The sequence below is a fragment of the Nerophis ophidion genome, linkage group LG08 (genome assembly GCF_033978795.1).
Source record: "Nerophis ophidion isolate RoL-2023_Sa linkage group LG08, RoL_Noph_v1.0, whole genome shotgun sequence".
NCBI lineage: Eukaryota > Metazoa > Chordata > Actinopteri > Syngnathiformes > Syngnathidae > Nerophis > Nerophis ophidion.
The window spans coordinates 35,646,912-35,659,868 of NC_084618.1; the positions used below are offsets into that span (position 1 = coordinate 35,646,912).

At 39.4% G+C, this 12,957-nt stretch overlaps 1 protein-coding gene across 1 annotated transcript in view; it reads right to left on the minus strand.

Moving 5' to 3' along the window:
• grin2da (glutamate receptor, ionotropic, N-methyl D-aspartate 2D, a) overlaps positions 1-12,957 on the minus strand; it is a 361,767-nt gene that overhangs the window by 167,576 nt on the left and 181,234 nt on the right. The window contains exon 6 of the mRNA XM_061908412.1: positions 10,812-10,952. Coding sequence (XP_061764396.1) covers positions 10,812-10,952 — 141 coding nt within the window. The remainder of the gene's footprint in view (positions 1-10,811; positions 10,953-12,957) is intronic.

The window sequence follows — 12,957 nt, forward strand, 5'->3', positions numbered from 1 at the left end:
AACTTGGCCTCGGCAGAAGTTTAACCTTGGCCAGTGTGTATAGTTCTAGACCTGTATATATAAATACGTGTATATATACATATGTACATATATATATATATATATATATATATATATATATATATATATATATATATGTGTGTGTGTGTGTATATGTACATATGTTTATATATGTATGTACATATGTATATGTATATATATGCATTATATATCCACATGTATATATAGTATGTATATATACTCCACACATATATATATATATATATATATATATATATATATATATATATATATCCTACCAGTGGGTACGGAAAGTATTCAGACCCCCTTAAATTTTTTACTCTTTGTTAAATTGCAGCCATGTGCTAAAATCATTTAAGTTCTTTTTTTTTCCTTTTAATCTACACACAGCACCCCATATTGACAGAAAAACATAGAATTGTAGACATTTTTACAGATTTATTAAAAAAGACAAACTGAAATATCACATGTACATAAGTATTCAGACCCTTTGCTGTGACACTTGTATATTTACCTCAGGTACTGTCCATTTCTTCTGATCATCCATGAGATGGTTCTACACCTTCATTGGAGTCCAGCTGTGTTTAATTCTAATGATTAGACTTGATTAAGGAAGCCACACACCTGTCTATATAAGACCTTACAGCTCACAGTGCATGTCAGAGCAGATGAGAATCATGAGGTCGAAGGAACTGCCTGAAGAGCTCAGAGACAAAATTGTGGCAAGGCACAGATCTGGCCATGGATACAAAAAAATTCTGCTGCACTTAAAGTTCCCAAGAGCACAGTGGCCTCCATAATCCTTAAATGGAAGACGTATGGGATGACAAGAACTCTTCCAAGAGCTGGCCGTCCAACCAAACTGAGCAATCGGGGGAGAAGAGCCTTGGTGAGAGAGGTAAAGAAGAACCCAATGATCACAGTGGCTGAACTCCAGAGATGCAGTGAGGAGATGGGAGAAAGTTTAAGAAAGTCAACCATCACTGCAGCCCTCCACCAGTCAGGGCTTTATGGCAGAGTGGCCCAATGGAAGCCTCTTCTCAGAGTAAGACGCATGAAAGCCCGCATAGAATTTGCCAAAAAACACATGAAGGACTCCCAGACTATGATAAATAAGGTTCTCTGGTCTGATGAGACAAAGATAGAACTTTTTGGCCTTAATTCTAAGCGGTATGTGTGGAGAAAACCAGGCACCGCTCATCACCTGCCCAACACCATCCCCACAGTCAAGTGTGGTGGTGGGAACATCATGCTGTGGGGGTGTTTTGCAGCTGCAGGGACAGGACGACTGGTTGCAATTGAAGGAAAGATGAATGCGGCCAAGTACAGAGATATCCCGGACGAAAACCTTTTCCAGAGTGCTATGGACCTCAGACTGGGCCGACGGTTCACCTTCCAACAAGACAATGACTCTAAGCACACAGCTAAAATGACAAAGGAGTGGCTTCGGAACAACTTTGTGACTGTTCTTGAATGGCCCAGCCAGAGCCCTGACTTAAACCCAAATGAGCATCTCTGGAGAGACCTCAAAATGGCTGTCCACCAACGTTCACCATCCAACCTGACAGAAATGGAGAGGATCTGCAAGGAGGAATGGCAGAGGATCTCCAAATCCAGGTGTAAAAAACTAGTTGCATCATTCCCAAGAAGACTCACGGCTGTATTAGCTCAAAAGGGTGCTTCCACTCAATACTGAGCAAAGGGTCTGAATACTTATTTCCATGTGATATTTCAGTTTTTATTTTTTAATAAATCTATAAAAATGTCTACAATTCTGTATTTTTCTGTCAATATGGGGTGCTATGTGTACATTAATGAGGAAAAAAATGAACTTAAATGATTTTAGCACATGGCTGCAATTTAACAAAGAGTTAAAAATTTAAGGGGGTCTGAATACTTTCCGTACCCACTATATACATATATATATATATATATATATATATATATATATATATATATATATATATATATATATATATGTATATATATATATATATACATATATATATATATATGTATATATATATATATATATATATATATATATATATATATATATATATATATATATATATGTCTTGATTGGATTATCCAGAGAATAGTGCTCGATACCGTGGTAGAGCGCAATATGTAGGTGTGGGAAAAATCACAAGACTACTTCATCTCTACAGAACTGTTTCATGAGGGGTTCCCTCAATCATCAGGAGATTTTAATGGAAGCATTCACATACAATGGTTTATATAGGGCACAGAGTGGGTGGGTACAGGCAGGCGTAGGGTGTGGTGATTGGCTCATATATTACCTAGGAGGTGTTTCCGTCTGTGGCGGCATGTTGAAATGATTTCACTGCGCTTGTTGAGGGATGATAGATCTGGATGATATATAATAAACAGTTTCTCTTTTAAGCATAGGTTGCATCTTTTATTACCACTGTTGTAAGGTGTGCTGGATGCAAGAATTTGCCATGTTATTGAATATTCAACATTATTGTCTTTGAGGTTCCAAATGTGTTTGCTGAGTTCTGTAGAATTCCGCATAGTCTGGTTTCTAAAGGAGGCGTTGTGATTATTCCATCTTGTTTTGAACGCTCCTTCGGTTAATCCTACGTACGTGTCGGATGTGTTAATGTCCTTGCGTGTTACCTTTGCTTGGTAAACGACTGATGTCTGTAAGCACCTTCCGTTGAGAGGGCAATCAGGTTTCTTGCGACAGTTACATTCATTATTGGTTTCAGAGTCGTTTAGTCTGGGGGTAGGCAGTCCTTTTGCAATTGCTTTGTTGTGGTTTGAAATGATTTGTTGCATGTTATTCATACAGCTGTAGCTCAATTTAATGTTGTTCTTGTTGAATATTTTTCTTAGGGTGTTGCCTTTGGGGAAGTGTTTGTCGATCAGAGTGAGGAACTTGCGGCCGATGTTGGTTGAGACGTCTTTGCTGAATGGCGGATTGTACCAGATGGGTGGTTGCTGCCATGGTGCACGTATTGGAGTGTTGTGTTGGGTTTCGTGAATGGTTGGTAGCTGTTTTTTCTCAGGTTGAAAGTGACGTCGAGGAAGTTGACGGTTTGCTTGTTGGCTTCAATCGTGATCCGTAGGCCGTTTTCTTTGAAGATTTGGCATATGCGCTTCTTGGTGTTCTCGCTGCTCCTTGGCGAGGCGCGGCACACTGCCAGTCCGAGTTTATACCAAAAAGTTATATTTTGGTTTCATCCGACCACATGACATTCTACCAATCCTCTGCTGTATCGTCCATGTATCCATTTTGGTATAAACCCAACTCGTTGTGTTTGGAGGAAGAAGAATACTGAGTTGCATCCCAAGAACACCATACATACTGTGAAGTATGGGGGTGGAAACATCATGCTTTGGGGCTGTTTTTCTGCTAAGGGGACAGGACGATTGATCCGTGTTAAGGAAAGAATGAATGGGGCCATGTATCGTGAGATTTTGAGCCAAAACCTTCTTCCATCAGTGAGAGCTTTAAATGGTTGACCAAATACTCATTTTCCACCATAATTTACAAATACATTCTTTAAAATTCCTACAATGTGAATTCTTGGATTTTTTTTTCACATTCTGTCTCTCACAGTTGAAGTGTACCTATGATGAAAATTACAGACTTCTGTCATCTTTTTAAGTAGGAGAACTTGCACAGTCGGTGGCTGACTAAATACTTGTTTGCCCCACTGTAAGTGTATATACGTATACATATATACGTATATATACAAATGTGTATATATAAGTGTGTACAAATAGTAATGCCTTTGTATATCTATGTGTATATATGTATATATATATATATATATATATATATATATATATATATATATATATATATATATATATATATATATATATATATATATATATATATATGTACAGTGAAGAAAATAAGTATTTGAACACCCTGCTATTTTGCAAGTTCTCCCACTTAGAAATCATGGAGGGGTCTGAAATTTTCATGGTAGGTGCATGTCCACTGTATGAGAGATAACCTAAAAAGAAAAATCAAAAAAATCACAATCTATGATTTTTTAACAATTTATTTGTGTGATACAGCTGAAAATAAGTATTTGAACACCAACATTAATATTTGATAGAGTAGCTTTTGTTTGCATTTACAGAGGTCAAACGTTTCCACCAGGTTTGCACAGACTGCAGGAGGGATTTTGGCCCACTCCTCTACACAGATCTTCTCTAGATCAGTCAGGTTTCTGGGCTGTCGCTGAGTAACACAGACTTTCAGCTCCCTCCAAAGATTTTCAATTGGATTTAGGTCTGGAGACTGGCTAGGCCACTCCAGAACCTTAATATGGTTCTTACGAAGCCACTTATTGGTTTTCCTGGCTGTGTGCTTTGGGTCATTGTCATGTTGGAAGATCCAGCCACGACTCATCTTCAATGATCTGACTGAGGGAAGGAGGTTTTTGGCCAAAATCTCACAATACACGGCTGCAGTCATTCTCTCCTTAATACAGTACAGTCGTCCTGTCCCATGAGCAGAAAAGCACCCCCAAAGCATGATGCTACCACCCCCATGCTTCACAGTAGGGATGGTGTTTTTGGGATGGTACGTATCATTATTCTTCCTCCAAACACTTATAGTGGAATTATGACCAAAAAGGTAAATTTTGGTCTCATCTGTCCACAAAACTTTCTCCCATCACTCCTCTGGATCATCCAAATAGTCATTGGCATACTTAAGACGGGCCTTAACATGTGCTGGTTTAAGCAGGGGAACCTTCCGTGCCATGCCTGATTTCAAACCATGACGTCTTAGTGTATTACCAACAGTGACCATGGAAACAATGGTGCAAGCTCTTTTCAGGTCATTGACCAAGTCCTGCCGTGTAGTCCTGGGCTGATTCCTCTCCTTTCTTAGCATCTTTGAGACCCCACTAGGTGATATCTTGCATGGGGCTCCACTCCGATTGAGATTGACCGTCATGTTTAGCTTCTTCCATTTTCTAATAATTGCTCCATCAGTGGACCTTTTTTCACCAAGCTGCTTGGCGATCTCTCCAGAGCCCTTTCCATCCTTGTGGAGTTGTACAAGTTTGTCTCTGGTGTCTTTGGACAGCTCTTTGCTCTTAGCCATGCTGAATGTTTGGGTCTTACTGATTGTATGGGGTGGACAGGTGTCTTTATGCAGCTAACGACCTCACACAGGTGCATCTGATTCAGGATAATACAGTGGAGTGCAGGAGGACTTTTAAAGGCGGACTAACAGATCTTTGAGGGTCAGAATTCTAGCTGATAGACAGGTGTTCAAATACTTATTTTCAGCTGTATCACACAAATAAATTGTTAAAGAAATATAGATTGTGATTTCTGGATTTTTCTTTTTAGGTTATCTCTCATACATTGGACATGCACCTGCCGTGAAAATTTCAGACCCCTCCATGATTTCTAAGTGGGAGAACTTGCCAAATAGCAGGGTGTTCAAATACTTGTTTTCTTCACTGTATATATATAAATACGTGTATGTATATGTATGTATATATTCGTATGTGTGAATACGTATGTATAAATGATAAATGTATACTGTATATAGTTATAGTTTATACATGCACTCAAAAGTTCGATAAAACGTGATCGTTGGGGTTCATAAAACACCAATCACGTTATTCCAAAGATCGTATTTTATTGAAAGCCTTGTTTTTTTACCCTTTTTGAAAGAGTTCTGCACGTAGTTAGGCGGGTTAAACCTGAATGGTGCATTGTGCTCCCATGTCATAGATTGGAGCAGGCACTATCCACCAGTAGGTTTGGAAATCATTGGGTTGATATTTGTTTCAAATTTTTTTTAATGTCTTTTAGATTTTTATAAAAATTTAATGTGTGAGATTGTAAATATGTGATAATTTGGTGAAAAACAATGCATAAGCACACATAAGCAAGAAACACCAAAACTTTGATGTTTCTTTGAAAGTATAGAAGATTACACAAGGCCCTCAAAAAATTGTCAACATTTTTGGTAAGCTACAAAACTGCATCGCTTGATGTAACTCGGATGATTATGGCTACCATAGTTAGACGTACTGTGCTTTAGACTAGACTTTTTTTAACATACCGGTATTATCATGGTGTGTATAAAATATTAGGAGAGGTATTATCTGGCGCTTTGTTTTGACCTAATACGCATAACAATCTTTTTTTTACCTATCAGTACTTGTGTATTTGGGATCTATTAGTCCCAAAACTTTTGCGCCCCTCTGCCATTGTAGTCCACGTGTGGTCAGTAACGTCCTTCTTTTTCACTATAATTTTGTTGTGTCTCCGCTGTAGCCATCCCTAATATAAAATAGCGTAGAATTCTAACTAGAGATGTCCGATAATATCAGACTGCCAATATTAACGGCCGATAAATGCTTTAAAATGTAATATGGGAAATTATCGGTATCGGTTTCAAAAAGGAAAATGTTTGACTTTTTAAAAAGCCGCTGTGTACACAGTCGTAGGGAGAAGTACAGAGCGCCAATAAACCTTAAAGGCACTGCCTTTGCGTGGCGGCCAAGTCACATAATATCTAAGGCTTTTCACACACACAAGTAAATGCAGAGCATACTTGGTCAAAAGCCATACAGGTCACACTGAGGGTGGCCGTACAAACAACTTTACAAATATGCGCCATACTGTGAACCCACACCACACAAGAATGACAAACACATTTCGTGAGAACATCCGCACCGTAACACAACATTAACACGACAGAACAAATACCCAGGATCCCTTGCATCACTAACTCTTCCGGGACGCTACAATAAACACCCCCGCTAACCCATAATGCCCCCACCTCACCCCACCTCAACCTCGCCCCGCCTCAACCTCCTCATGCTCTCTCAAGGAGAGCATCTTCCAAAGTCCAAGCTGCTGTTTTGAGACATGTTAAAAAAAATAATGCACTTTGTGACTTCAATAATAAATACGCCAGTGCCATATTGGCATTTTTTTCCATAACTTGAGTTGATTTATTTTGCAAAAACCTTGTTACATTGTTTAATGCGTCAAGCGGGTCATCACAACAAAATTACACATAATAATGTGTTAATTCCACGACTGTATATATCGGTATCAGTTTATATCGGTATCGGTAATTAAGAGTTGGACAATATCGGAGTATCGGCTATCAGCAAAAAAAGCCTTCGCTCTAACTTGTATCTGTCAGTAGACTCCATATGCTAGGGCTAAAAACTACCGGTGCAACAAAGATGACAGGGAGATGACGCAGTCAAAGTAGAGCTGAGTAAATAAGACCGCCCATAAAACTTCATCCTGAAGAGATGGTCAGAAAGAGGCTTAAAGATGTTCTGTAAAAGATAATCCATGCAACATTTTGACCAAAGAACCACCATTACATATTATGTAGAACACAAGAAAGTGTTTTAAATGTAAAAAAAAAATGTGCCTTATAATCTGGTGAGCCTTTTGTATGAAAAAAGACCTTAATAAACCCGCTCATTGGCAGTGGGCTTTAAAATCATGTGCCCCTTATGGTCTGAAAAATATCGTAGGTCAATATACTGTATTACAAGCTTTTTTGTTCTTTTGACAAAGTAAGATCTAATACTACATCTCATTATTGGAATACTGGAATGTACTGCTTATATTGGAAGCTAATACGAGAGATTTTTGATGCATACAAATATAACATGTTTTTAATTGATACCGGACCGATATCCAATACCAAAATGAGATCTGAACAACCCTACTTTCGTTCTCCATTCATGCATGCCCATGTCACAGACATTTCATTCATGTGCATACAGGCCCAGTAACTTTGGCGAAGGGAAGGCGAGCCAAAGCCGACATTTCCCGTCAGCCATGCTGAGAATGTCGCCAAAGCGCAGCTTCTGTCAATCAGACGTGCTGATGCCGTCAGCTTGCTGCAAATCTGACGTGTACGCCGCTGCGTGGTGCTCATGTGGTTCTGACTCCGTCGGTGTCGCCACAAAATGTGCTGCAGTGTGTCAGTGTTGTGTATGTCAGTGTTTTTCAACTAGTAGTGTGCCGTGGGATACAGTCTGGTGTGCCGTGGGAGATGATCTAATTTCACCTATTTGGGTTAAAAATCTTTTTGCAAACCAGTAATTACTGTCTGAAAATGATGTGTTGTTGTTGAGTGGTCGGCAGAGTAACAGTGTAATACTCTTCCATATCAGTAGGTGGCAGCCACTAGCTAATTGCTTTGTAGATGTCGGTAACAGCAGGAGGCAGTGTGCAGGTAAAAAGGTATCAAATGCTTAAACCAAAAATAAACACAAGGTGAGTGCCCCTAAGAAAAGGCATTGAAGATTAGGGAAGGCTATGTGGGACGAAACTGAAATTGAACTGGATTACAAAGTAAACAAAAACAGAATGCTGGACGACAGCAAAGACTTACTGTGGAGCAAAGACAATGTACGTCCGAACATGACATGACAATCAACAATGTCCCCACAAAAAAGGATCCAAACAACTGAAATATTCTTGATTGCTATAACAAAGTAGATATGGGAAATATCGCTCAAAGGAAAGACATGAAACTTCTACAGGAAAATACCAAAAGAGAGAAAAAGCCACCAAAATAGGAGCAAAAGACAAGAAGTAAAACACTACACACAGGGAAACAGCAAAAAAAAAAAAAACCTCAAAAAAGCTCAGGGAGTGATGTGGCAGGTGGTGACAGTAAAACTACTTTGAGACAAGACCTATATTGATACAGTACATCTACTTTGAGACAAGCCCTATATTGATACAGTACATCTACTTTGAGACAAGACCTATATTGATACAGTACATCTACTTTGAGACAAGACCTATATTGATACAGTACATCTACTTTGAGACAAGACCTATATTGATACAGTACATCTACTTTGAGACAACACCTATATTGATACAGTACATCTACTTTGAGACAAGACCTATATTGATACAGTACACCCAGGGGCGTCGCCAGACATATTTCACTGGGGCACGTGCCCCACTGTTGATCTGCAGTTCCCCAGTATAAATTTCACCAATAAAAAAAAAAAAAGCTTCATAGTTTTAAGTCTACATAACATAGACAACAGCGCACATGCTACTTAGTATGGTAATTGATTGCTACTGTATTCACTCTACTTAACAATGAGCACATGGCTACTTAATATGGTAATTTATTCACGTATGGATCGAGACTTCGGTTGAGAGAGAGAGAGAGAGAGAGAGAGAGAGAGAGAGTGAGCCGATGCGAATCACTGCTGAGGTAGGTAACGTTAGCCAACAACAATTTGTTAATTACATTATTTTGATTTTGATTTGACTCAAACTGTAACTCCTAGATGGATATCAGAAAGTTATTCGCCCGCAGCAGGAATGAGAGATGTAAGTGAAGTCCTAGCTAGCTAGGCAACATCATTGTGTTAAGTTGATGCTAAGTTAGCTAACCTTATTCCTTGTATCAAGACAAACATATTCATTTGCTGTACGAGCTGTCAATGAACATGAAACATAATGTTGGTTATTGTCTGCTGGTTCTGCATCAACGATGATTTGGAGTAAGCATGTGTGAGTTGAGTGCTTCTCAAATGCTTTATCTTCAGGAAGAAAAACATTTTTCCATATCATCAAGTTGTGAGCCAAATTTTTAAATCATTCAAGTTTATTTCACAGAAAAATAGCACAGTAGACTTGTCTTGTTAATCGGTGTGATATTGACTAAAATAATCTTGTTTTGTCACCAGAAAAATGGCTACAGCTAAAGCATCTGGTTTTGTTTCCAGATAAAATAGTAACATTTCTGTATTTGTTTTCAGAAAGATGGCTGAAAATATTGGGTTTTGTTGCCCCATTTAGATTTTTTAAAAATATATTTCCATGTCTGTCCTGAGTCCTCCTCCAACTTGTTAGTCGGTTTGCCTTTTGCTAAAATATTCACTAATAGTCACTAGAAAAAAGGCTAAAATAATCTGGTTTTGTTGCCTCAATTTGATTTTTTTCTCCGTAAACTTTTTTTTTTTCATGCACACATCTGACCGCGACTCACTGAAAATGACACACAATCCACTTTTATGTCACGACCCAGCAGTTGGGAACCACTGGTCAACTGTATAACAGTTACTGTAATATTTCCATGTCTGTCCAGAGTGATTGACCACTTTGCAAAAATGAAAACGAGACGTTACAGTTTACTTCTCAGAAAATGATTCCCTGAACAGACACACAAAAGTTGTTTATTTATTCTACTACTGTGGCTTTATTGTTTTGTGTATTGTGTATTGTATTGTATTGTATCTGAAATAGGATTCGCCACCTTGCCATAAATGGAAATTAAATAATATAAAAGAACCCAGAGAGTAAAAAAGTGCACAAGTAGGTCAAAGGCATTAGTTAATTTCAGGTGGTTCATCAAAGATCCATACAACATCATCTGATATGATTTCATAGTTTAAAGCACTGTTTATGTATTTTTTATGATAAATAAGTGCTAAAAATGTTTTTGCTTGCGCGCTTTGCACGCTCACGTGAATTATTTGTGCCCCAGGTGTGCCCCAGTACAGTATTAGGTCTAGTGACGCCCCTGAGTACACCTACTATAGTCATGCATGGTTGGTTATGCTTTAAAGTCATATCCAACAATTGTGACAACGACTCTTTGCTGTCAACTGAGTTTAGTTTTTGAATGATTTATGCTGGTGGTGTGCCTCCGCATTTTTTCAACGCAAAAAATGTGCCTTGGCTCAAAAACGTTGAAAAACACTGGTGTATGTTGTCCTCGTTGCACAGTGCCGGCTGTCGATCCACATTCCCCGGCCCCGCCCACTCACCTGATTCTGCCAGCCACTCGCTGGGTCTGATTCCCTTCGCTCTGGCAGTTGCCGGCGTACTGAGCGCGGCCGGGGGCCCCCTGGTCTCGACGCAGCGCCATCGCCCCATGAGTCAGCACGGAGACACCCTTGGCGATGCGCCTGCAGGGAGCGAGAGAGACAACAAAGGAGGTCGGAGGCGTCGGGATGCTATGAAAAGTTTGTAGTGCCGAGGTTCTGGCTGCAGGAGGCGTGGATGTCACGAGTTGGGACATCTTCAACACAAGTTGTGCTGTATAAATGATCAGCAACTACGCACAGGTGCTGAAGTAGCAGTGTAATGTGCATACCAGGTCACTAGTTGGCGACAGTACAAACATGCTGTCTTGTGAACTTCCTTTTCATTTTGGGAGAGTGGTGCATGTTGTCTGTCTATCTGTGTTGGCCCTGCGATGAGGTGGCGACTTGGCCAGGGTGTACCCCACCTTCCGCCCGATTGTAGCTGAGATAGGCGCCAGCGCCCCCCGCGACCCCAAAAGGGAATAAGCGGTAGAAAATGGATGGAGAGTGTTTTTTTGTAAAAAGTGTTTCCCACAAGGGAGACGATGCAGAACTCTTGTTGGGCTTTCCTCTTCCTCTTATCTACTGCATCAGTTGCTGTGTTGGACTTGTGCGCTGACTTGAGAGGGTCGTTAGTGGTGCTGTGGCGTGAAATGGCAAGCAGGGAGGGGTGGTTTCTCTCTATGTGACAAAGCTGTGGTCCACATCATAAGCATCGCTTTTAATGTCCGGGGATGCTCTTCGGGGGGACCTCTGGCACAAACGGTCATAAAATACAACGGCACTCATGCTGCTGGCCAAATAACAACAACATAAGTACGTAGCTAAACAGTGACAAAGCAACACAACAACAAAGCTACAGAACAACGCCAATGCACATCAACACAAACACAAATCGACACAACATGGCTATACAAGAAATCAACGCCACAAAATAACAATAGAGCTACACAAAACCCCAAGTATACAACAAGGTGGCCAAACAAAAACGCGGCTACACAATGTATTTTGATATATTTATTAGGGGTGTAACGATATGTGTATTTGTATTGAACCGTTTTGGGTATGGGGGTTTCGGTTCGGTTCAGAGGTGTACCGAAAGAGTTCCACACGGACATATTAAAAAGCGTACCGCACGTTGTGTAAACAATGCTCACCGAGGCACAACACACAGCATGCTAGCAACGACTGGGCTAGGATAGACTGACCATACGTCCTCTTTTCACCAAAAATGTCCTCTTTTGCGGGGCTGTCCGAGTGGAGTTTCTTAAATGCCTCAAATGTCCAGCATTTTAAGTTAGGGTTGCGTGTATTTTCAATGTACGTTCAGGGTTAAGAAGGGGTTAAAACAAAACAAATTGTGAGCAACATTCGTGAGGGAGGGGCATAGACAGACAGAGCGAGAGAGTTGTGATAAACGCGCATGTGTCGCCAAGCTCTGCTTTTTATCCATAGATTTATCAGATTTAATGTTTTATTATCAATAGCAGGAGTGTCAAAAGTGTGCTCCAGAGGCCATTTGCGGCCCACAGCTAATGTTTTAAAGGCCTTCGGCACATTCTAAAAGTACTATTATTATTCTAAAGCTTAAAGGTTAAATGTAATTTAGAAAAACTTGCAATGTTGACAAAAAAAACAAAGCTTTTTTTTTTTATCTTTCAAACTGTCATTGCTTAAAACATAATATTGAATCAAAATCAATGGTATTATGAATTATTGACCTATCCAAGGTTCATATTACTTCACCTAAAATATTCCACCAAGAAAAATATTTTGTTGGAAGATTTAGCAAATTTGGTAAATAAATAACCCAAAAATGTATATTTTGTTGTTTTCTTACTGTACCGAAAATTAACCGAACCGTGACCTCTAAACCTTGGTACGTACCGAACCGAAATTTGTGTGTACTGTTACACCCCTGATATTTATGTATTTATTTATTTCAATATTGATTTCTATTTTGGCTTCTCACAATCATAAAAAACATTATAATCGCTAAAAAACCATGATGCTAAAGGGTGAAAAAAAAGACCACACCAACTTGTGTGGTTCTACTTTTTATTTGACACAGCACTATTATGTCTAATCAATAATCACTAAACAACAA